This window comes from Protopterus annectens, chromosome 11.part0 (assembly GCF_019279795.1).
Source record: "Protopterus annectens isolate FY-2018-M chromosome 11.part0, PAN1.0, whole genome shotgun sequence".
Lineage (NCBI taxonomy): Eukaryota > Metazoa > Chordata > Ceratodontiformes > Protopteridae > Protopterus > Protopterus annectens.
Window position 1 is genome coordinate 932,796,180 of NC_056745.1, and position 26,830 is coordinate 932,823,009.

Below are 26,830 nucleotides of genomic sequence, written 5' to 3' on the forward strand. Positions count from 1 at the left end.
TGTAGTGTAGGTTTTTAGGTTGTTGGTGTGCTTGTGTTGTGTGTATGTTGTGTGTAACAGTGAACTTTTTGTTTTGGTAAGTGTCGGGATTGTGGTTTGTCAGGCATGTGAACTTTCGTGTTTTTAGGTTTTGTTCTTCTGGCGTTGGTGATTTGAGTATCGATCTTCTGAGCTGTCGTTCTAATGTAGGGAACCCATTATTCAGACATTTGATGTTGTATAAGATAGTGCACTTAAAAGTGCATTAATTCTATATGTATATGTTTGTTATCTGATGCGGATTTTTATGAGCTTCATAAAACACTTTTAAACAAAATGATGAAAAAGGAACTGAAGGAAACTGGTAAAAAGACTAAGGGTTGAACAAACACGCTGTGTGGGTTCATCGGTTCATAGGTTTATACTAGGCTGTTGATCTGGTGGGCCACTTGTAGCCTAGCCATAAGATTCCATTTTGAAGTTACCAACACATTAATTAATAATAGCCCTCCAATGGAATGAAATACTTTGTACCTAGTTCTGTCCACTTTCTGTGGGGGCTTGAGGGGCAGACATGAAGTGTACTTACAACTGACTATCCAGTTATCCAGGTTATGCTTAAAAAGGTCAGGGAGCTAATTTGCTTTACATCCAAGGGTAGTCTATTCTGTAGGAGATATTTATCACACCAGCAGGTCCTATTTATGTTTTGGTGGATGCTTAGATCTCTTGAGCAGGTGTTTATGATGTTATTAGTTTTGTGGATGTGTAGGAGGTTACATAGAGCCTTTGGATCCTTTGGGGATCTGTTCGCTAGGCATAGCCCCCCACCAAAAAAAGTGAATAGGAAACAGAAAAGAGTGAGAGCACTTTAAGGCAATCAAGGTAGCTCAAGGAAGACATGTTGATTGTCTTAGTAACAAAATAATGTCATCACTCAAGCTGGATCATGTGTTTGGGTAAGTACATACCAAAGGGAGCATTACTGGCCTCACATGGGAGAAGAAGGGGGTGATGACATCACTTGAGCTGGTAGATATACCAGTGATGATTAGTCTGATTAAATAAAAGGATTTCTTTACAACAGTGGTTACACGGTAGCCAAAGGATAGTTCATTGCCAATGAATATGCCCAAGTCCCTAATGACTGGGTCAATTAACAGAGGGATGTTATCTGTGTGATAGGAGCACTGGCACCTAAATTTGCCAAAGGACAGAAAGTTGCATTTCTTGGCATTTAATTAGAGACCATGGTTCGATCATCATTTATTATTGAGTGTTAAGCCCACCTGGAGAACCTAAAGGTCAGTTGTGGTGTTTCATTGGCAGCTCTGAGTTCGCAGTCATCAGTAAACTTCATCAGTCTCAGAACCTTGATGTCAGCCTTGACATCAGAGACGTAGATACCAAAGAGGACTGGTCCCAGGACTGACCCTTGGGGAACATATAACTAAGAAAGGTACATACTAATATTGAAATGTCCATGATGGGCAACAAGTACTAATAAGGTATATCACAAAGACAAAGAATAATGACCCCAAATTATAAGATAATTATTTGTTCATCTAAGAACTGTATCCAGAGCATTCATTATCAAAGGGTGATGGTTTTAGATATATCTTGCGTTTAAACGAGTGCTGTTTGATAGCATTTCCTAAGAGGGTTACCGAACTCTCCTGTTTTATATACATGATAGATAATATACATCCAAGCATTACAGAGCATTTAGAAAATTTGTAAGATAGCATTAATAAATGCTTTTCTAACTTTGTCCAAATGTTTATGTGCTATAGGGGATGAAGGTAAGCCTCTTGCAGATACGTTAGTGCATTAGGTCAAGTAGAAATGAAAAGTTTCAATGAGGAAAATGATTGAAAGATGGTCTCTGAGAAGTTAGCACCTCCAATACCTCTTATGAAAACTACTTACAAGAAATTTCTATTTACTTATTTCTCACATCAAAAAGTTGCTAAACTTCTAAATGTGTGGCCAGGAAGCCTCCAGTCTCATATCGGGGGGGGGGGGGTTCCCTCATACCCCTCTTAAATTATACCACTATCTCTAAAGTTGTCGCACCTCAGGGTAGGTTAGATGATTATATAACAGTACCCTACCATTTAGGTTCATAGGTAGGTACTAGGCTAGTGACCCTAGGGCCTATATAAGCCTAGCCAAATGGTACCCTGGCTTTTGCCACCCAAGAAAATTATTTTCCTGTGCCCCTGTCAAGCAGAGCCACAGAAGTGATCCCCGGGGTGAATTTCCTATTTCCCATCCAATCATCAAGATTTTTCTTGAAGAGTGCTAATGAGGAGCTTTGTTTGATACAGATAGGTAGTTTGTTCCAGAGGATGGGAAGTCTCTGGGATAGGAATCTATCCCTCCAGCATGTTCTGTTTATTGTGGTGACAAGGTTTAGGTCCCTAGAGTGTGTAGCTTAGAGGGATTGGGATTTCTTTAAGTGGAGCATGTCCAACAGCTCTGGGTTTGACATAGCTTTGCATGTTAGGCAGAGATCGCCTCTGAGTTGGTGATATGCAACAGAGTAAAGCTGGAGTTTTTTTGAGACGGTCTGCATAGGGCATCTGTTTGAGGCCAGTAATCCTCTTTGTGAGGTATTTCTGTAGCCTTTCCAGTTGTTGTAGATGTCTTGTGAGGTACATACCAAAAGGGGCGTTGTACTCTATAATGGGTCTAATGAGTGATGAGTACAGGGGAACAATGACCTCTTTTTTCCTGGATGAGAAACCTTTTGTGATGAGGTATGCCATGTAGAAAGATTTCCTGACTACTGTGGTGATGTGATTATCAAAGGAGAGACTACTGTCCACTTGTATCCCAAAGTCTCTTATCACACTTTCAGTGTTAAGTAGACTACCGCCGATGTGGTAGTTCATGGGTACAAAGTTTTTACCAAAAGGGATGACAATGCACTTTTTGGCATTGAGCTGGAGGCCATGACTTTGACACCAGGCATCTGTCTCAGTGAGGCCCTTTTGTAGGATGTCCACATCGTTAGGAGTTTTGATTATGGCTCCTAGTTTGCAGTCATCTGCAAACTTCATTAGCCAAAGACCTTCTGTGTTAGCCTGTACTTCAGAGAAGTAGATACCAAACAAGAGAGGACCCAGGACTGCACCCTGTGGTACTCCACTTGTCACTGGTCTGTAGTTGGATTTAGAGTCTGCTACTTTAACAGTGTGGGTTCTGTCAGTGAGCCAGTTGGTAACCCATCTTGTGACATAGGGATTTATACCTAGTTTAGTGAGTTTATCTATAATTCCAGAGTGGAGGATGGTGTTGAAAGCCTTGGTGAGATCTAGATAGGTTGTGTGAACCAACTTACCCTCGTCTACGGCTTTGGGTGACCACTTCAAAGAAGTCTATCAGGTTTAAGAGACATGATCTGCCTTTTGAAAACCCAAACTGGGTAGGGTCCAGAGTTTGGAGATTACCAATGTCATTGTTTATAAGTTCCATGATAATATGTTCCATAGCCTTGCAGACCAGGCTCATCAGGTTAATGGGGTGGTAGTTCCCAGGGGCTGTGGTGGCTCCCCCTTTGTGGAGTGGGATAACCATTGTTGTGCGCCATTCAGTGGGCACAAAGCCTGAGGTGAGGCTATGATTGAACATGGTACTTAGGTGGGGTGCCAGTTCGTTCTGTAGTTCATGTAAAACGCAGCCTGGGATGTTGTCAGGGCCCATGGATGCTGTGTTCTTGGCTTTGGAGAGTGTGTTTTTTACCTGTGCAGTCATGATTACAGGAACTTTGCATTCTTCCAGTATAGAGATGGGCCCTTTAGGGGATGAGAGAGGGGTAAAGTTAGCAGTAAACCTATCTGCCATGATGCTGGCAATATCATTTGGTTCTGTATATTTAGTGCCATTGTGCTGTAACTCAGAGCAGATCTGAGTGTTGCTATTGAGATTCTTGACATAGCTATAGAATGCTTTGTGGCTGTCTTTAGAATCAGTGGCGATTTTGTTTTTGTAACTAGCTTTGGAGGATTTTTATGAGGGATCTCAGCTTCTTACTGAGGCTGACCATGGAGTTCCTCCACTCATGGGATTTTACTCTTTTTTTGCAACAGTTTCTTTCTTCTGTTGTAAAGTTTGTTTATGGCAGGGGACCACCAGATTGGCTTCCTTTTTTTGGAGGATAGCATCTTGGTTCAGTTAAGGATTGCACGATCCATGCACTTGTGTAAGTGCTTATAAAGTGCAATTCTATAGGATTCAGCAGTCGTACCTCTATTGTCCATCAGCATGGGTGTCATGAAGTTTGCCATGTCTGTCTTAAGAAGTGTGAAATTGGCTTTGGTGAAAATTTTTACAGTGGTTTCCCTAACGGGGGTGGGGGTGGGATTTGGATGCCTCGGTGATTTGCTTGTGGTTGAATCTGACCAATGAGGAACTGACCTCTGGTGTGGAACACCGGTTGCCCATGTTGGTAATGACTAGGTCTAGGATATTGCTGCCTGGTGGGGGTGTGGATAAGTTGATCTAAGGCGTTGGAATTTATGAATTTCAGAAAACGTTGAGCACAAGAGTTAGTATGTGAGTAGTTTTCAAGTTTGTTCAACTTAAGCAAACTACATTTTCAACTTGTCAAATTTAAGCAACTCTGACTTAAAATATATGTTTTCAGCAAGCAATAATGCCCAACAGGGTTGTGTCATTGTGGAAATAATGCCTGTCCAGGGTGGAGTGTCAGGCTTCAACACCCTTGGAAGGGCATTTTTTCCACAATAACACATACCCTGAAGGACATTATTTCACTTAGAGAATGGGCTATCTGTAAAATTGTTGTATTGTACTCACTTATTTACTTTTTTATTACTATATTATTTTGTTTTATGTAATTTTGATATAAACTAGTTATTCCACCTAATGTTTCAAACTTGCTGTAGTATATGTTAATGGTGTTGGAGGAAGCATTTTGCATCCAAAATATAACACTTAAAACATATCCAGGTATTTATTTTTTGGTCACTTACTCCTAAAATGTTTGGTTTGTTGTCATTCATTGGAGATAGAAGTGGCTAAATAATGACATAATTTCAGTTTCAGACTTTTATTTCCTTCTGAAAATTCATGCTAACACAAATACCTTTATTTAATCAAGTCTGTAATTTTATAAGGGAAAAAATTAAAATCTGTTTCTATTTTTGAGCCTTAGTTTCCACTTTATTTTAGACTTTATCCAGATTTCTTCAGTTGAAAGGTTCATATATGCAAACTTCTTTTATGCTGCAAGTGGTCGATCTCACTCTCTCTCTCTCACACACACACACACACACACACACACACACACACACACACACACACACACACACACACACACACACACACACACACACACACACTTCAGAAAATGTATGCTAACACAAAAGATTCAAAATATGTTCCTATTTTGAGCCTTTCACCCCTGTTTATTTTAGGATTATCCAGATATCTTGATCTAAGAACATACCTCTCAATTGTACAGATTTTTGCAAAATGTTCAATTTTTGCCTTATATTGTAGGTCTGTTCCTCATAAAAATTTTTTTTTTGATAAATCACTGGGATGATCAAAGAATCAAGTTGCTAAATAATGACATGTATTTGAATTTCACACTTCATGTCCTTCAGGAAATGCATGCTAAGACAAATGCTGTTATTCATTATGTCAAGCTTTGTCTTGATTTCTAGTGCTAAAAGACTGAGAGGTATGTTTAAAAGTTCTGAAGGTACACAAACCTCTTAACTGCTGCTGGTGCTTTTGCCAAAGGATCGCTCAATCGCTCTCACTCTTCACTCTCTCTCTCTCTCACACAAGCACACACACACACACACACACACACACACACACACACACACACACACACACACACACACACACACACACACACACACTCGCTTCTGCTTTCATGCATGCATTCACTCACACACACACTCAGACAGAAACATAAACACACACACACACTTTTTTCTGTTTTGCTCGATCCATCTCTGACTCAGTCTCATACACGCATACACTCTCACACACACACACACACACACACACACACACACACACACACACACACACACACACACACACACACACACACACACACACTTTATTTAATTTTTTTTTTTCTTATTTTTCCACTCGCTAAATGGCAAAAGTGCTGTTTAGAGAGTGTAAAATAATGGCAGCCATTATTTTTTTTTCAGTCTGAGTTCCACGGCAGCTTAATATGCTGCCCTGAAGTGGCGGACTCATTTTTTGTTCTCCAATCAGGATGTGATCTACAGGTCACCCATTCTCTAAGTCATAATAACAGCATCCTAATGAAGTTATGTATACTTTGTATATGCAAATTACCTGCTGGGAGCATAAAAGCATCTGTCCCTATAGTGTCAGTCAAAGAATCTCCAAACAGAAGGCTTAGTGGAATTAGAAGCACTGGCAGAAATAATCTTTGAATGTGTTAGGTTGCTTTCTAAATGTTCTTCTAATTTCTGACATTTTGGTAAGATTCTGTCACATTTTTGTTTACTACATTATAATGTCAAATAAATAAATACATATGCACATAAATACAGGAATGCATAAATAAAGTGTCTTTTAGGAAACTGATCACATCCTTCATTCAACTTAAATTGTATTACTGTGGGCCTTTCTGATGAAATGCTTTTAAATGTGATTAGTCTTGACAGTCACAACTTAATAAAAGGCTTATGGTTCCTGAAAACATGAGCGAAAATAGCTGCCAATAACTGGTAAACTTCACCCATAACCGTATGAGCTAGTTCGTATATGCAATTCTGACAGTCAGTTTAGAAAATGTAGTTGACCAGTGATAGCCCAGTGCTATAATAATGGTAAGACATTACAGCAATGGTTAACGGTGGCCATCACATGTTTTGTTAAAGCAGAGAGTCACAAAACCATAGACAAGAGTGGTCAGCATGCAAATTAGGTAGACTTCCTCCTGGTAAGGAAGGAGCATTATGGTAAAATCAGACACTGCAAAGTCATTACCAATGAAATGGTTTGTCCTTAGAATAAATCACTGGTGGCCACAATCAATTGCAAGCAGTGGTCAGCAAGGCTCTAAGGTCAATACAGACTAGTCTGATGACCTGAAAGTTGATGAAATGAAAGTGCAGTAGTTCAAGGAAATGCTGAGGGCTGTAGCACCTTAGAAAGAATAGGGAGTAGGTGGCAGAATCTCAAAACAGCATGTGTGAAGATGATAAAACAGATATGTAGGTGTAGCTGAGCCAGGTATGGAAACACAGCACTTAAGGAAAGCTGATGGTGGAATTTAGAAGTCCAGGAAGTTGTTAAAAGAAAGAAGGCATGCAGTGAAAAGTGGGAAATAGAAATGATAAGTTAGGACAAGATGGAATACAGTTTGGCTAACAAGGAGGATAAGAGAGCAGTCACAATAGCAAATAACATGTTGCCAGAGAAACTCTAGTGTCTGGAAAGTGACTCAGCACATGGCATAATAAAGCTTGATCAGGTTGCAAGGCAATGTGGTAAAGATAAAGAAGACAGCTGTCAGATGCCATTCATAAGAAAGTCAGCAACAGTCTGCTCAACAGTTCAGAGGACATCAAAGACAGATGGAAGGAGTACTTCAGGATGCTTCTGAATGAAGAAAACTGCACAGAAGCTGTAATGTGCAATGCACAGCCTATAATGAAAGAAGAAAAAGAACCTACCCTAAAAGATACAAGAACAGGGAAGGAAAATGAGGTCAGGGAAAGCAGCAGGCTCAGATGATGTCACAGCAGGTATGATCAAAACGACGGGTGAGCTATTGGAAAATGGCTCCTGAGGGCACTCATTACAATACGGAAATATGCATTCAAGTGTCATTTAGCAAGAAAGTACAGTTGTGTACTCTTACCATAAATGTAGATGTTCGAGTGTGTTCACTGTTGCAGTCATGACTGTAGGGTTCTTCCTGCCAGCAGCAGCCCTCAATAGGCCAGAATCCCAAGGTCCGGATTGGGCGTCAGCTGAGGTTGCTTTTATCCTGACGTCAATGCACCAGGAAGTATAAAGACCTCAGCCGACACCATTACCCCAGTTTTTCTTGCCCCAGATGTCAGGTGCCCAAAACCTCAGCAGCCAAAATACCTCATAACAGATAATACTCAAAGAAAAAACAAAAGAGGGGTTAGGAGGGAGGGTAACTCAGACTGCAACAGTGAAAACACTCGAACATCTACATTTATGGTAAGAGTACACAACTGTACTATGTCCTTCGTGGTTCACTATTGCAGTCATAACTGTAGGCTGAGTCCCAAAGCTAAGAAAGGGTGGCTGGAAGAGAAACAGAGGAGCAGCCATAAAACTTTGCAAAACCGCAGAAGCAAAACCGGCCCTAGATTTAGAATAGAGAGGGAGGTTGTAATGCTTAGAAAAAGTATGCACAGAACTCCAAGTAGCAGCCTCTAAAATATCCTTGGTATGAACCCCACAAAGAAAGGCTGCTGAAGTAGCAGTAGCCCGGGTAGAATGAGTCCTAATATTAACAGGAACTGGATTGCCATGAAAAGAGTAACAGAACTTGATGTAGAGGGCAATCCACTTAGAAATAGTTAAGATCCCAAGTGGGAACAGATGCTCTTATAGGGGGCCGAACATTCTTAGCCCCTCTAAGAAATTGTTTAAGTAATGGATGAGAAAAAAATCGGAGGATCCGTATTGTAATGTGCAGAAATAGCAGAAGCATGAAGCTTGATAGATGAAAAAGATAGGCCCATATGTAACAACTCTGCCAGATACTTTAAAATCAGAGGAATGTTCAGAACAGTAGAATCACCACCTTGGACCTGATTCCAGGAGCAAAATCTTTTCCATTTACCTGCATAAGATTTCCTAGTGCTGGGCCGTCTAGCTTCAAGGATTATATCCGTTACTTGTTTGGAAAGAGTAGAGGTGTTTACAGACCCTGGATCCGCCAGGCAGCTAGATTCAGAGGTTTGACATGACTGTGCAGGATCTGGCCATCCTGTTGAGACAGTAGATGAGGGATTTGAGGCAGAATCCAGGGAGGCTCCTGAACTAGGTTCATCAGAGTGGAATACCAGAATTGTCGAGGCCAATTGGGAGCCAGTAAAATCATTTGCTGTCTGTCCTGTTTTATCTTCAGAAGTACCTGAGGTAGAAGAGGAAAAGGAGGAAAAGCATATACTGAGAGGTGTTTCCAACTGAATGAGAGGGCATCCACTTTCCATGCTAGTTTGTGGTAGGTCTTGGTGCAGAATGTTGGAAGTTGATGATTCTGATGGGATGCAAAAAGATCTATGTCCGGACATTCCCATGCCTGTACTATCATCCTGAATATCTGAACATCCATTCGTGTGGATCCAAAAGTGTCCTGCTCAATGTGTCTGCCAGAGTGTTGTCTTTTCCTGGCAGGAATTGTGCCTGTAAGTGGACTCTGCAGGTCAGTGCAGTGTACCACAGGGCCATGGCTAACCTGCACACGGGGTAAGAGTGAGAGCCCCCCTGCTTGTTTATGTACCACATCACTGTAGTGTTGTCTGTCTTTATCAACAATTGCCCTGGCAGAAGAAAGTCCCTGAAGGCTATCAGAGCATTCTGTACAGCAGGCATCTCCTTCAAATTTATGTGCAGGTGAATTTGCTCCTTTGTCCAAACACCCTCAAGACATCTCCCGTGCATGTGGGCTCCCCAGGCATAATCTGAAGCATCCGTTGTTGTCAGAACTTGGTTGGTTGGTGGAGGACAAAAAGGTCTCCCCTTGTTCTGGAGACAGGCTTCGGCCCACCAAAGAAACTCTTGCTGTAGACAAGGCAAAATCGTGATCACTGTTTCCAAACTGTGGTAATGCTGAGACCACATACTCTTGAGGTACCACTGTAGTTTCCTCATATGCAGTCTTGCATATGGTATTAGGAGAATGCAGGAAGCCATGTAACCTAAAGCCTGCAGAACTTTTCTTGCAGTCAGCTGTTTCATTGAAGCCAGGTGTTGAAAAGAAGAAGCCAGTTGCACTTTTTTGTCTGGTGTCAAGGAAGCCATGTGGGTTGTAGTACTCAGAAGAGCACCCAGGAAAGTAATCTGTTGTGTGGGCACCAGATTTGACTTCTTTAGATTCACTGTGAATCCGAGGTACTGTAGAAGATGCTGCACAAAAGCTAGATGCTGAAGTAGAGTGTCGTTGTCGTCCACTTGAATAAGACAGTTGTCCAGATAAGGGTATATTTGAATCCCCTTCTGTCTGCAAAACGCCATTACTGGTGCCAGGCACTTTGTAAAGACCCTGGGCACAGTAGATAAGCCAAAGGGCAGCACAGAGAACTGGTAATGCTTCGAGCCCGCTTTGAATCTCAGATACCTTCTGCACTCTCGCCTTATAGGAATATGCAGGTAAGCTTCCTTTAAGTCCAGAGTCACCATCCAAGTGTTTTTGCCCAACATAGGCAGCAGCTGCTGCAGAGTGAGCATCTTGAATTTTGGTACATCTAGGAAGGTGTTTAGTACGGAAAGGTCCAGGACTGGTCTCCACGAATTTTCCTTCATAGGAACCAGGAAAAGTCTTGAATAAAAACCTTGCCCTATGTCTAAATTTGGTACCAATTCTATGGCCCTCATAGCTAAGAGGGACTGAGCCTGCAGTTGTGCCTCTGCCCATTGATGATTTGGCAGATCTGGCCAACCGTTCTGTCTTGGCAAGGTGTGAAAATGAAATCTGCAACCTCTTGAGACTATGTCCAGAACCCATTTGTCCCGGGTTATGCGGCCCCAATTTTGATAAAAAAGAGAAATCTTTCCTCCCAAAGGTGCTTCCAGGAGAGTTGCTCCTGGAACCAGAAAGGGAGAGTCATAAAGACTTTTTCCGGTAGGGTTGAGACTTATCTTCATCACCTTTGGGAGAGGGTGCAGGCCAATGCCTATTCCTAAAAAGGGTTTGTGCCTGTCCCCTACCTCTGGAAGGCCTGACTCTGCTTATCTGAGGCCTGTCCGAGCTCGGAAAGGACCAAGGTTTAGCTGGCCAGTGCCTGCTAAATCTAGGAGGTTGCACCTGTAGAAAATCCTTAACCGTCTGCATAGATTTGGCTTTGTCCTCCATTTTCTTTAATACCTCTTCAGCTTTGGCCCCAAACAAAACATCGTGCTGCAAAGGGGCATCCACAAGTTTGGCTTTAACCTGATTCAGCAAGCTTTGTTCCTTTAACCAAGCATGTCTTCTAATAACTGCACCAGTTGTCGCAGCCCTACAAGAAGCTTCCAAAGAATCAAAACCACAATGCAGGGTATGTTTACCCACTTGCTCAATAGCATGCAATAAATCCTGTAACTCCTTGTCATCCGCACCGATAGAAACAGCTGACATCTTTTGTTTAAATACAGGCAAAAGGTATTGCTGATACTTTAGCATATGAAATTGACAGTTCAAACCTCTAATAGACAATGTAGCAGAAGTATAAACTTTTTTACCCCATCTTTCCAAAGCCCTGGACTCTCAGTCAGAGGGAATAGGATGTTTAGCAGAGGCCGCCTTAACACCCTTAGGGCCCTGAAAAATTGTTTCCGGATCAGGTGAAAGATTCTTAAAAAGAAACTTGTGAGAATCTGGAACCCTATAATACCTATCTGGTTTGATCAGAGTAGGGGGAAAAGAATCAGGAGAGAGTGAAGCTTCTGAAAAAACATCATCTACAATGTCCAATACAGGAGGAATAGCAAGAGGCTTATGCTGCGGGAGAAGAAGAAAATCCCTAAGCCTTTTCTTGGTTTCAGAGAATTCCTGCCCTTCCCAGGGAAAATGCTCCCTCATATCATGCAAAGTTTCACCAAAAGAATAATTCTCAGGAGGAGAGGCTGAAGGAAAGGAATCTTCAGCATCAGAATCCTCATAAGGAGGAAAGAAACAATCGTGCTCAAGGGAAGAAGCAGAAGAAACAGAAATTTGGTTGGAAGAATCATAATTGGACTGTAATCTAGGCTTTTTGTCAGGAGGGGTATGAGAACCCCTGATCATAGATAACAAATCTTCAGCCATCCTAAGCATCTGCCTTTGAGGCCTATGACCCTGATCAAAAGGCGTCTGTGCTTGCCATTTCTTTTAACTGGAGCCGTAGTCATTGTCTTAGAATGCAAAACTGAATCCATATTTACATGAAGCTGTGAAGGCCTGAAAACTCCCTCAGAAGCCGGTACCTGCCTACCGGATCCAGACCCAACTGAGGGAGTAGTATCCGAAGGTGCATTCCCTGGAAATTCTGAAGGCCCCATCAGCTCCACACTGGAGTTGGTACAGGCAGTTGCTTCAAAAGAGGCAGACGACAGGGGCTGCAAAGGTGCCTCACTGATGACCGACGAACCAGCAACTGGCAATAACTGAGTAATATCCTCTGCTTTAGACCTCAGAGGCCTGTCTTTATCTTTGCACCTCTCACACACACCAGAAGCCAGAAAAGAATCCGAAGACATATTATAATTAAACCTTTTACCAAAATAGTAGAAGGCAAAGTTGTACCTATGCCTAATAGTACGCTGATTAAATCTAGCATGAAACCCACAATTATTAACTTTTTCTGACATCTGACTGGAGCAAGAAAAAGACCTCCCCAATGGGGTACTTATCTTAAAAAACGAAAAATCCTGGAAGTAAATCCAAAAACAGACAGGAGTAGGCCGACCGGCATCAGCAAACTGCTCAGGGCACCGCGCGGCAAGAAAGACTGGGGTAATGGCGTTGGCTGAGGTCTTTATACTTTCTGGCGCATTGACGTCAGGATAAAAGTGACCTCAGTTGACGCCCATTCCAGACTTTGGGATTCTGGCCGATCGAGGGCTGCTGCTGGCAGGAAGAACCCTACAGTCATGACTGCAACAGTGAACCACGAAGGGCATCAAATGGGGCATTCATAACTGAAGACAGTACAGAGGTATCAAACTCCTGTTGCAGTGTATGATAGAACTGGCAAGGATGACCGATAAATGAAAAAGCAGAGGAGTAGTAGTAGGATGGGAGATGAGTATTTTGGATTCAGATCAGGATGCAGTACAACTGACAACATGTTTGCACTGAGACAGATAGCATATAACGGGGTCCTAAGAAAGATGATTTGAGCAGTCCCGCAATGGTTTGAAGTCCCAGAGACATTGACAGAGTTAGTACAGTATATGCACAAGGACACAGTGATACAACTGCAATCAGTGTTTAGGCTCACAGAAGGATTTCCAGAGGAAATGGGTTTACATCCTGCTCATACTGTTGATGGACTATTACAGCAAACAGATCAAAGGGGGTAGAACAACAAAGCTGCTGTATGCAGATGATGTGGCACTACAAACAGACTCTGAACAGGAACTTCAGAATGTGATAGGGGACTGTAATGTCAAACTGAATGCACATGGAATGAAACTGAGCACAGACAGGACAACAGTCAGGGCATCAAATGGGGGCGGAATCAAAAGGACACTGAGATAGAAGGGAAAATAGTGGAACATGTTAAAAGCTTCAAGTATCCAGAAAGTATGACTGAGAAGGATGGAAGTCTAAATGAAGTCAAAGCTAGGATAAGATGTGCTGACACAAAGTTTCAGACTCATAAGAATGCCAAATAAGCTGAAGAGTAAGGTGTATAAAATAATGATGTGCATAGCACAAAATCCTGAGCGCTGAAGACAGAGCAGCTGAGGAAGTCTGAGGTGATGGAGATGAAGTGCTTGAAATGAGTAGCTGGAAGCACACTGTGGGACAAATGAATGAGGACACCTGAGCAGAAGCCAGAATGAGTCCCAGTTGGAGAGTAGGTCAAAGACTACATATTAAGGTAGTTTGGTCCTATGTGCAGGAAAGCAGAAGGAAGATAAAAGAAACAGAATGAAGGCATGAGGAGATGAGGGCATGTGGCCAAGAGATGGACAGATTGTGTGAAGGAAAACAGGATTAATAATTGCAGCAGCTTGCTGCTGTTATTTGGTGCATCTGTGCGTTGTATTCTTGACTTAAAATACTGCACATACTTTATTAAGAATAACTATTTAGACCAAATGGGTTAACACCTCATTCAGCATTAGTTCCAGTGCTTTGTACTCACTGAGAGCTGTAATAAGGTCTGGCTTCTGTGCAACCCTGAAATAGGCACAATAACAGAATAAATGAATGAATGAATGAACAGAAGAATAAACAGGTCTGACAGTCGAAGAAGGAAGGAGAACATCTCTGAATCAAGGATATGGTAATGGATGAGATGACACCCTAATCCCATGTAAGAAATTGGAAAAAAACTGTAGCAAAGGTTAAGAGATACGAATGTATATGAAACAAATGATGAGTACATACAAAGAAGGTTGCTATCGGTAAATAACTTGACACATTTAAATGCTTTAAATACCGCTTTAGCAGGAGAAGCAAGTCAATTTAAAAGATTTGTCAGTTGGACAGTTGGTTGTATCAGTGTAAGAATACAAGAACAAAACTGCAAAGGGCTGTATTCAGCAAAGCTATATACTACTACAGCTGCCTTAGCAAACAGCTACTCCCTGTATGTTTAAGCAAGGAAATCAGCACATATGGTAGAAATTAGTATCCTGCAGAAGACAATAAAAATAATAAAAATGTATCATCTTAAGAAAGCTTGCACTGCAAGAACTGAATGAAGTTTGATGCAGATTGCTCTCATATTCTTTCTGAGAAAGAAAGTACAGATTGCTCAGAGCAAGCATTTTCTTTACATGGTATGCAGAGCTTGACTTTGAAAATGTTACCTTCCTTGAATAAATGAAGCTAGAAGACAACTCCTGGAAGCAGGGGCCTGCTACAAGTCCTGTGTATCATTAGCTCTCAGTACACTTCCCTGCAGCCATTCACTTATGTTTGCAGGTGCATAACTCCTACAAACTCAATCCCCATGAAATAAGAAAAGGTTAATGATCCCCTCCAAGGACCCTGACTCTAACTCTAAAGATTCTCACCCAGTCCCTAAACAAAATGTCCCAATCACTTCCTAATCTTAAAATCCACCTCCCCTCCTTAACCCAAACCTTCCAATATCTTTAGATCACTCTCTAAACCTGAAATCCCCTTCGTTAACCTTAACCCTAATCTCATGATCATTTTCTAAACCTAAAATGCCACTCTCCCCAACTCTAACCTTCCAGTACTTTTAGATCACTCCCTAAACCTAACCCCATCCAATTGTCTGATCAATCTTTTAAATCTAAAGTCTCCCTACCCCTAACCCTAATCTTCCAATACCTTCATGTCACTCCCTAACCCTAAAATTCCCCTCCCCTCTCCTAAGCCTAATCTCCCGATTACTCACTAAACCTAAAATCACCCTCCCCTCCATAACTCTAGCCTTCTGATACCCTCTAATCACTCCTTAAATCTACAATTCTCCTCTCCTCCTCCACTTATCTGGTCCTGGTTCTACATCAGGCACTTGTTTGTGTCCTTCTCCTATGGAGTGAGCAGATGGTGCGTCAGCTGCATCACTTAACTCTCATTTGAGTTGGAGCACAGTAGCTGGTTAGCCAACTGGGTGGACGGGGTTACAGCTGTTTGAGTCCCTGGATGCGAGTTAGTGGAATTTTTGAAACTGGGGCTCATGCAGCTATAGAACATCTTGGAAGCAGCATGACCTTAATGAAGGAAGAAGAAATTCTGTGACATATTTAAAACAGTTTTGTAACCAGCTGATGTGTGAAGCATATCAAGCAAATAGTAAATCACAGCCAAATGAACCTTTACATCCATATAAATGGCCTAGCAAAGCTAAGAAATAAACTATGCATGTATTACATTGGTCTATTGCTTGAAAACATTTACAGTCTTGGTAGATACTTGTTCAAAGTGGATGGATGTGTATCCCACAAGGATTGCTGCTTCTCAGGTATTTACTAACAAACTAAGGCAAAGTTTTAGTATAGGTGTTACTCCAGAAAGATACTTCTGATACTAGAGCTTGTTTCACCAAGATACCGTCTAATACTGCACCTTCTTTTACCAGTGTAGAATTTCATCCTGATGAACAGAAATGTGAATTTGTCATGCAACTACTGCAACATTTTATGTTTCAGCAAAAGGTTTGGCAAAGATGTACAAACGTTCAAGAAAAAGATGAAAATAAAGAAACTATGGAAACAGACCATCGTGTGTCTTGCTCGTCTAGTTACTGCTCAGATTATAACAAGTATGTCTGTGGCAGAAACACTTGTATCACAAAAGGTGAGATCCATGTCTGACTTGCTTTTGTTACATCTGTAAGCAAAAATTCAGAAAAAAACAGTGGACTCAGAAAAAAAAATGATAAAAAACAAAGTTGAGAAGTTTTATATCTGGATATCATATCTATGTGTGGAACTAAAGTTATGGTCATAAATGGATCACTTGAATCAATGACAGGTGCTTATGACTTGGGTCTTATATTGCAATCGGTAGTTGCACTTTGCCTGTGAGGAGGCCTATTGAGAAAATCATAACAGTATTCAACTAAAAAGCTGTTAGATAGTGTTGGCGAACCCTTTATTACCATGAAAAGAACTAGCCTGCCCTCTAGTTTCAGGGAAGGCCTGGTAGTCCGCATGTTTCTTATTAATCAGAAAGCAGCACTAAAACAGTGAAATAATAAATTACTGCCTAATTGCTATCTAAATATTTTACCATGAGAAATGCATAATTTCTAAGATTTCAAAGTGTATATTACTGTACTTAATGCTTTACTGTACTAATACTTAAAGATTATAAAGGGAAATTGTAACATAATAAAGGAGGGAGTGTAATATTTCTGTGGATTTAGTGGCTAGGTCCTAGTAGTATATTATGTTTAGAGCTACAGAATGATATGCCATTTGCATGTAGTGTAAGTTATGAACAGCCCTCATTTCCTGTTGTGACCTTTGCATTAAGAAGTTTCTGAGCTACAGAGTTACGTGCATTATGTCTGATACTGGTGCTGCTGTTTTATTCACATTTGGATTACTTCTTAACACTGTTCTCTTTTTTATTCCAAATCATACCATACAGTAAATAAAGAAGTTTTCATGGTAATATAGCAAAAGAAAGACAGTGAAATACGGTACAGAAATGCATTCAAGGTAAATTAATAAAGGCAGAAAAGGAAGACTGACTGTAGAAGAAAGGCTTAATAATCACAACAGCTTACTGCCATTATAGTTTTGTGCAACTGTATATTGTCTTTTTGACTAAAAATACTGTACATGCTTAGTTAAATGCTACTAAGAAGAATTATTTAGCCCAAAAGGGGTTGGCATCCCATCATACTTCTCAACTTCTTAACCCAAAAAATCTGGACAAAGCCAAAAATAATAGAAGTACAAAGGCCCAAAAACAGGGATATATTTTAAATATTGCTCTTATAAATTTAGAAAGTTGCTAGAATAAAAGTTTTTTTTTTTTTTGGTTTCATACAATTTCTAAAGGATATAAAGTCTGAAACTCAAATGTCTGCCATTATTTAGTGAATTCAATCCTCACTGACCTGCCAGAAAAGCATTAAATTTTATGCGGAACAGACAAAAAATATCAGGCAAAAATCTCGATATTCTGTGATATTCTGTCCAGTTGAGTGGTAGACACCCAGTCAGCAATAGTTCCAGTGCTTTGTACTCACTGAGAGGTGGAATAAGTTCTAGATTCTGTGCAATCCTCAAATGAATTAAGCCTATTATCAGAGAATGAATGAAAACATGCTGGAGGGATAGGTTCCTGACCCAGAGACTCCCCATATTCTGGAATAGACTGCCCATACATGTCAAGCAGAGCGCCTCCTTGGCCCTCTTCAAAAGGAACCTTGATGATTGGATGGGAGATAGGAAATTCACCCCGGGGATCACGTCAGTCAGCCTGCTAGACAGGGGTCCAGGGAAGTAAATATTGTGGGAAGAAATATCCAGGCAATTGTTATGGCTAGGCTTGTATAGGGCCGATAGCCTAGTACCAACCTATGAACCTATGAATGAATAAATGAATGATTGGTGATAATTAGCTTATGCCCCTTGGCTTCAAGCACTTCCTTGTTCCTACTGAATAGTTCTTTGATGCATTGTCTCTAATAAAGACATCTAAAGGGATAAACATAATCAGTAATTCTTGTGTTAGAATACTGTTTTCCTTGCCTGATTACAATGAAACCTGACTGATTCTACTCTCTCAAACCTATCCCAACAAATTAAAAAAAAAGAGCTTACCCACTTGGCTGTATTTGCACAAGGGATAGATTCCCAACTACAATACAGGTGACCAGAGCTTGATTAGAGGCTGTTGCACTTCAAGAGAGAGGGTGAGAGGTGGAACAGTGAAGGGACATGACCCACTCATTTCTGCAAGGGGGGTAGGCAGAGGATAATACACTCGGGCACACTGAATGATGCTAAGTTCCTGATGAATACCAAGAAGCTCAAGGCACATGCTTTGGAGTGGTAGGTCAGAGATGCTTTGCAGGAATGTGCCTTGTAGAATTGAAGGGATAGCTTACACTGTCATCCCATTGCATTCTCTTTCGCTACTCATCACTCTGGGTGTGTGTGTGTGTGTGTGTGTGTGTGTGTGTGTGTGTGTGTGTGTGTGTGTGTGTGTGTGTGTGTGTGTGTGCACGTGTATGTATGTGTGTCAATGTGAAGGGAAGTAAAGTGGAAATACTTGAATTTTCCTTGATGGCTGACTGAATGATGACCCTTCCAAGCTGACCCTCACCCAGGTAATGGAGGGATGAATGGGCCAAATGACCATGGAGGAGGCTAATGATCAACAGACAGCAGAGACAAATAATTAAAAAAAAAGCTTACCCAAAAGGAAACCTGTCCTGGATTGCCCACTCTTTTTGTCATGACTCCTTCCATAACCAAACATGAATCTAAACAAACATCATCGTGAGTTATACTCCAATTGCTTATTCAGTCAAGCACAACATTTTGTGACATGTGCCAGTGTCTTCACTGCAGAACTAAGGCTAATTCTTGTCTTCTCATTACTCTTCTAGCTACATTTCCATCCTGGGAAATGTGTTCTTAATCTCAGGTACTGATTCAGTCACAGCTGAATGGCAGAATAAAGTAACTATATCTCCTTCAATAACACTGCCAATAGTGCAACACTGTACATTAGCCACTTCAGTAACATTGCCAATATCCCACTTCAGTAACATTGCCAATACCCCACTTCATTAACACTGCCAATACTCCACTTCAGTAACATTGCACATTTTCCTCTTCAGTAATACTGCACATTTTCAGCTTGGTTCTCTACCTTGTTGATACTGACAGGTGTGTAATTTGTTAGGTACAGCAGTAACATAAGTTTGAACTTCGAAAAAAAAAAACTATGATGGTAAAATTCAGTAGGGGGCAGTTAACTATTATAGAATAAAAATATGACTTACTGGTTTGGGGCTTTTCCAAGGTGAGAAAAAACCTGTAAAAGAAGAAAACACAAGTGTTGGTTATCCTGCTAAAGTAACAAAACAGAAAAAAAATACTTTCATAATATTTCTTTAAGCTACCTTTGGCTGGTTAGCACTCTTCTCTATTTCTAATAGATTTACCGGATATAAAGACCTCCGATATCACTTCTCATTCTATATGAGATCCAGAAAGGGTTGCCTTGTCATGCTAGCATCTGCTAATAGGAAAGCGGTGATGGGTCAGAGCATTTTGTGAAATGGTGGTAGGTGAGAAGTACTTTGCATACATCTGCACATTTTACATGTTCTTCCTGATTCCTTGTATAATGTCATGTTTAAGTGCATGTGTAACAGCTCAGTATATGAGTGTTGACAGCAGCCCTATCTTGCTGTCCTCAGATGCTGATTATCAAATGTTAAAGTGGCAGGTCCCTCTACCCATGAATACAACTGCAATCAGCAGATGACTGACTCCCTCTACCCCTAGGCATCCATGGTAATACTTAAGTCCTTTATATCGGTCAGGGGTATTATGTGCTTGCCTTGTATATTGCTGAAGCAACCAAGACACAGATGGCTTTTGCACTTGTTTTATATGACCTGAGCTTTATTTTTAAGAAAGCCAGTGATGAAGTGTGCACTTTTAATGTTATATAAGTTAAAGAGCCCCCTCCTCCCTATCAGTCAAAAAAAGTCAGTGTTTAGTGAAGTGCTCATTTTCAGATGGAATCTGTAATCTGCAGTTCTAATAACTTATAAGTATGTCAGCAATTCCAGAGAAACCCAAAACCTTCCATTTACATCTTTTCATATTTATGAAACAATTTAAACATCCTTTATGAGTGGACTGTAAGGATATTTAGCATATATCTGTTGAAATCATTTACTCTTCACTTACATTCATAAAACCAGATACCCAAATGCCAAAACATTCTCAGTGATGATAGTAGCACGTGTAGAGTATGATAATCCCTTGTAAAAATGCTGCTGAGTTTGAAATTTTACTCTTATCAGACTAGAGGCCAGATTCATAAAGGCTACCATGAGTTGTACTTGATATGTATATGTCATGGTAACCTTTTGCTGTTCAGAGATAGTATAATTCAAAAAAGCAAGAGCCAGCAAAACAGTGACAATGAGATTTATTATAATGTTATAAGGAGAACAAACAGACCGGTTTCGGCTGAAAAGTTACAAAGCCTTCATCAGTGTATCAAAATGATTAATAAACATTCCCCTTTTATATAGTAATTGGTCCACATGGAGGTTATATAAGAAATTACACTTTAATTAAGGTGTAAAACTGTTAAAAAATATTCATTTAGTCCTGGAGGAAATAGTGCCCCTAATTTAACAATCCATTTTTTCTCTTTGTTAAGTAATTGGTGCCATCCTGATTTGTTTTTGATATTACCCTGAATTTTATCTATGGTAGTAACATGAAAATTGGCCTTAGGATGTTTCTCTGTGTGTTTGCATAGTGCATTGCTTAGTCTCTTGGTCATGACATCACTTAGGTGCTCCGAAATTCTAAACTTAAATGGTCTAGAGGTTTGGCCAACATAGAAAGCAGAACAACTGCATGTAGCCAAATATATTAGCCATTCTGATTGGCAATTCGCAAAAAAAGTATGTTGAATATTTGGCCACTGTTCTTGCTTGAGAATTCCCTAGTTTTGAAGATACTTTTGCAATGTCTACAGTGTCCACATGGAAAGCATCCTTGTAGAGCCCTACCCTCTATAGTTGTTTGTGTGGAGTGTGTATCTAGGGTGCCAATATGTTTGTAGTGGCTCATATATGAGCTTAGATTTTTTTCTTTCCTAAAGGAAAAATGGCATGTCTCATCGACAATGTCCCTAAGCCGAGCATCAGCTAGAAGAATGTCCCAGTGTCTGCGTACAATATTGGTAAGGACATATGTATTCCTCCCATAAGTAGTAATAAGTCTGATCGGAGGATTCTGTTGCACCAGTTTATCCTTGCATTGTAGCAACCCAGACCTGTCATATTCAGATGCCCAATGCTTGGCTCGGTATATGTCCCCTGTTTTGTACCCTCTCTGTTTAAATATGTCAACAAGATCTTCCTCATATATATATGATGGGTGTTAGCATCTGAACAAATCCTTCTGATTCTTAGAAATTGTGGCTTAGGGATGTTTCTGCATATGTGAGATGGATGAAAGCTGGTGGCATGGAGTAAGGAGTTAAATTGTGGATATTTTCTATAAACTTCAGTGGAAAGAGTATGGTCAATGTTGCGTGTTACCAATACATCAAGAACTGTGATGCTATTGGTATCAAAAGTGACCATAAACTCAATACCCCACTTGTTCTGATTAAGATATTCAACAAACTCCTTTAGGTAAATGCTATCAGATCTCCATACCAACCAGCAATCATCCAAGTATCTCCTCCATATGTAGATTTCTTCCAAGTAGATGTTATGGGCCTGATCATAAATGAGCTGTTCTTCAATATAGGCCATGAAGAGATTGGCATATATGGGGGCAAAGGAGGCTCCCATAGTGGTACCATTAAGTTGTAAGTGACATGCTTCCTGAAAATAAAACACATTTTTAGTTAAGACATGTTCTGTTAAACAGACCAAAAAAGTGTTAAAACCCAGTGGGTATAGCTCGGTCTTTGTAAGCCAGTACTCAAGAGCATCCAAGCCCGCCCAATGAGGGATACTAGTGTAAATTTTTTTGCGAATTGCCAGTCAGAATGGCTAATATATTTGGCTACATGCAGTTGTTCTGCTTTCTATGTTGGCCAAACCTCTAGACCATTTAAGTTTAGAATTTTGGAGCACCTAAGTGATGTCATGACCAAGAGACTAAGCAATGCACTATGCAAACAAACAGAGAAACATCCTAAGGCCAATTTTCATTTTATTATCACAGATAAAATTCAGGGTAAAATCAAAAACAAATCAGGTTGGCACCAATTACTTAATAACAAAGAGAAAAAATGGATTGTTAAATTAGGGGCACTATTTCCTCCAGGACTGAATGAATATTTTTAACAGTTTTACACCTTAATTAAAGTGTAATTTCTTATATAACCTCCACGTGGACCAATTACTATATAAAAGGGGAATGTTTATTAAGCATTTTGATACACTGATGAAGACTTTGTAACTTTTCAGCCGAAACCGGTCTGTTTGTTCTTCTTATAACATTATAATAAATCTCATTGTCACTGTTTTGCCGGCTCTTGCTTTTTTAAATTATACTAAGGACTTTTGAAGCCAGGCATACTTGCAGGGTATTTCCACAGAATGTTCAGAGATAGTCCAATGATTTTAGCATGAATATATGCAGCATCCAATGGGCTGTATCCACGGCTGTGTAACACACTAATAAGGCAGTCTATGGGAGATGCACATGCTTGTTAGCATAGTTACCTGTCTGAAGGCATCTGCACTCCAAAGGATTCACAGAATCACTCATCTGTGTAAAGTAGCACACAGCCACTATTTGCATATCATGGCTCATTCATCATGATAGACATAAGTACTGAGGAGTTTAGTGGTAAGGTACAGTTAGGAGGTATGTGCATGAGTCTACGTGAAGTGCTGGATGTGTGTGTGAGTGTGTGTTTACTAGGAAGGTAGCAGTGGGAGGGTAGTGAGGATTACATAAGGTGTGTGTGTGTGTGTCTGTGTGTGTGTGTGTGTGTGTGTGTGTGTGTGTGTGTGTGTGTGTGTGTGTGTGTGTGTGTGTGTGTGTGTGTGTGCATCTGTATATGGGTGAGCGTGTGTGTGAATGCTATTGGGTGGGGAGTGGGATAAGGGCAAATCCCCACTCCCTGCTGCTCCATGACCTCCCACACAGTGATGATGGCAGAGTTGATCAAATGATTCTAAGATTAATACTGACAACTTTGCACATGTTCAATATTACTAAAGTTCGACAATTTTAACCACCATATCTATCTGTATATGTACAGTATATACATATATTTATAGATATATATATAGAGAGAGAGTGAGCGAGAGAGATATAAAATGCAGTTTTGTCCTCTGCCTATATTTTACATGCACAACAACCTTCAGCTGTAAGACTTACTTTGAATTTCTGTTTCTACTTCTGTTTTTCTGTGTTTTCTCTATTATGCTTTGCTGTGTTTCTTCTGGTGTTCACTCCCCAGACTTACTGCTGCATGAACTATGTCTTTAATCTGTGTCATTCTGTTACTAACTTACCACCGTTGCAAAGACTGCTTAGAGGTCAGATGTACAAGTGGTCTTGGGCCATCATCACTCCTAAAATTAAATGTATGTATGTATGCATGTATGTATGTATGCATGCATGTATGTATGTATGCATGTATGTATTATGTATGTATGTATGTATGTATGTATGTATGCATGTATGCATGTATGCATGTATGTATCTATTTGCTTATTGGCTAGCCATGTTAAGGCACTAATCCATGTGGAATATTTTTACCTCAGTCTGTTTAAATAATTTGCTTAGTGTAATAAGCATTCAATGTCCACAAGACATTATGTTTGTAAATGGTAGGTCATCATTTATTTTGACAGTTAAAGGGAAACAATCCTGAACATTTCTTGTCTTAAAGGAAGCATAAACTAACAATGAGTTCTCAAGTCATAGCCTAATCTTATTGTCTGATATTTTAAATGTGTTGTTTCATTTTATTTCTTTGAGTCCCATTCTGTCTGTCTGCCTATCTGTTGTTCAGTCTATATAGCTTTCTTTCTTTCTTTTTTCTATCAATTATATTAGAACTGACATTTTCTTCTTGACACAAGCAAACAGGACAGATCTAGGTTTAAAGAAACAATGGAGAATTTCTAAGCAGTTTTTCACAATTATAGTTATAAGACGTGATTATGTAAGTCTTCTTTTTCACAAACAGTGCCTTTTAAGCAGTTTGTTTTTTTTCTCAAGAATCTTCACATTATAAACCATTCTCATGTAGTACTGAACCGATGCAAAAATGAAAATTTACATTTGTAGAAATGTCTGCTGTTTTTCACACATGTAGCAAATAACCAAAGAAGAATTCAACTGATGCTAATACTTTCAGTTCATCTTATTGATGGACAGAGAACTTAGGAATTTTTCCACTGTAAATAATCTTTCTGTTTTCTAGTGAAAATGATCACTGCATGACCAGTAAGGAAGGCAGGACAGAAACAACTATGGTGTGCTAGGTGTTTGTCAGCCTTGCTAGTAGCATTTGCATTGATAAAAAGATATAACATTTGCATTCATGTTGTTTCCTAACCCATTCACAGCATCACCCACTATACTGATGATTTTACAGATGAAAGTTCAGCTAGCTGGACTATTATCTCAATCACCACATTGCAGAAACAAGTGTAGCAAACTGCTGAACCTCCACCCCAAAGTGTGCTAGTCTTTAAGGGAAAGTGTGCATCTTATTTTCGATGAAATGAAAAATGTTTTACTTTTCCTTGCCATTATGACAGACTCAGTCACCAAAAGCACAAAGACCAGTTCCCATTTCCCAGAACAGTTTTCCATGCAGCAAGACACTATAGTGAGTTTGTAAGTGTTAACAAAACAGTTACAGCCTGGTGTAGTGCCTTGGCCTGAGCACACACAGACTTCTTTGGAATTTTAGGATCATTTGTCAGATTGTGGTAAAAAATAATGTATATATCTGCAGATGGCACTAGTAAAACTTACTGCATTTTATTCCATATTTTTCTTCTGTAAGTTTTTTTTTAAAACTGAGTCTCTACTCCTGTAAAATGCAGTGATATAAGAGCACATTTCACTGTCCGTTGACAAGCTACAAGGAAACAGAATTGCAATGCTATAGTTTAGACATTTGGTTTTCTACGTGGTTGCACAGCCATTTCAATCAATTTATGTTTGCTACTTTTTGGAATAACTCAAGGACAAAGCTTCATGTACTGCCTGAAACAGCTTCATATTGCGTAAGCGCTTCCATTTGCAGTGCCACAGTTCTACTAGTCATTTACTCTAGGTAATCAAATAAGCATCAGACCAGAAAATGTATTAGTTGCTTCACTACTGAAAAAATGTTCAGAATAAGGCCACACATAGTCTTCTCAAACTGCTAATATGCTTAATGTTGCAAAAATGGTTAGTGCAAAATCATACATATTTTTATGATATGCTGATGTACTTCTTACTGAAGTCCTTGTCTTAACTTCCTTACACTGACTGAAGCATCTGCTTTATGTTTTTTTTTGTGGACAAGAAATAAAGACATTACTTTTACACTAAGTGTGCCCAATTTTGAAAATACATCAGTAGCTAGCTATTACTGTGATGCAGATATTTGGTCATAAAATAAGCAATTTTTGCCATGCAGGCACTTTCCAAGAGCTGATGGGGATGCATAGATTTATTACAGCTGCATCCATGAATAATGACAAATAGTAAGCATATTGTAAATATATGTTTTTTCTGCAAGGCACAATTTCTTAATTAAATACCACAGCATTAAGAAACAATATCCATACAGACAATGCTCAACTCACATCTGACTCCTATAGTGACCTCATATATAGCAGTCATCATCCACAGAGTTTACATGGGAAGTAAGGAATGGCAGTAGATTGCCAGGCCTTTCTTCAGCATCACACACACACACACACACACACACACACACACACACACACACACACACACACACACACACACACACACACACACACACACACTTTGAAGTCAGCAGTCCATCTACCACATATGCTCTGGATAAAGGAAACAGCTTGGAGTATCCAGAGAAAGCACACACAAACACACAGAAGCTGCAACAGCTAATAACCAAATAATTGAACACCTTGCTGTGAGAAAGCAATGCTGTTCACAGCACCAGTGATATTGTCAAAACCAGTAAAGTTCTGAAAATAGTGTTAATGTTTTTTCCTCCCTTAATTTGTTCATCACAGGAAGTGTCAGCCCTGCTAATTCATAAATATGACAGTATTAAATACCTAAATGTACTTCGTATTTTACTGTTTGTACAAGTTTTGGACAATGGCGAGAACTCTTCATTTTGAATCAATTCACTATCGCAGTTAATGAGTGTTAAATAAAATAAATAACGTAAATAATAAATACTGACTGCCTTTAGGATACTTGAAGAAATGATTGTGTTTCAAAGCAATCTACCTCCTAGGCACCTTATTATTTTGTAAAATCTTAAAGGATGGTTATGTTCATCCCTGAAAAAGAAAACTGCCTCTCAGAAAACAAAGCTACTCCCTAAGAAGCAGCCAAGAATATATGATTTCCCTCAGCCCCCATTTAAAATAGTCACTGGGGAATATGTATTTTTTAGAACTGGCCAAGCTTTGTGGAACAATAGCCCTCCTGAAATAAACTGCCAAGGCAGTCTGTAAGAATTCAGAATAACACTTAATGTACCCCTCCAACAAGAAACAATCTGCAAATGCTTTAAAGACAATGGTTAGAAGTT

General features: G+C 39.9%; 1 protein-coding gene across 6 annotated transcripts in view; it reads right to left on the reverse strand.

The window, feature by feature from the left end:
- The window catches only part of MAGI2 (membrane associated guanylate kinase, WW and PDZ domain containing 2), a 2,888,931-nt gene that overhangs the window by 754,891 nt on the left and 2,107,210 nt on the right, over positions 1-26,830 (reverse strand). For all 6 annotated transcript variants that reach the window (XM_044088324.1, XM_044088323.1, XM_044088325.1 and 3 more), the window contains one exon: positions 19,353-19,384. In XM_044088324.1, the coding sequence (XP_043944259.1) occupies positions 19,353-19,384 (32 nt within the window). The remainder of the gene's footprint in view (positions 1-19,352; positions 19,385-26,830) is intronic.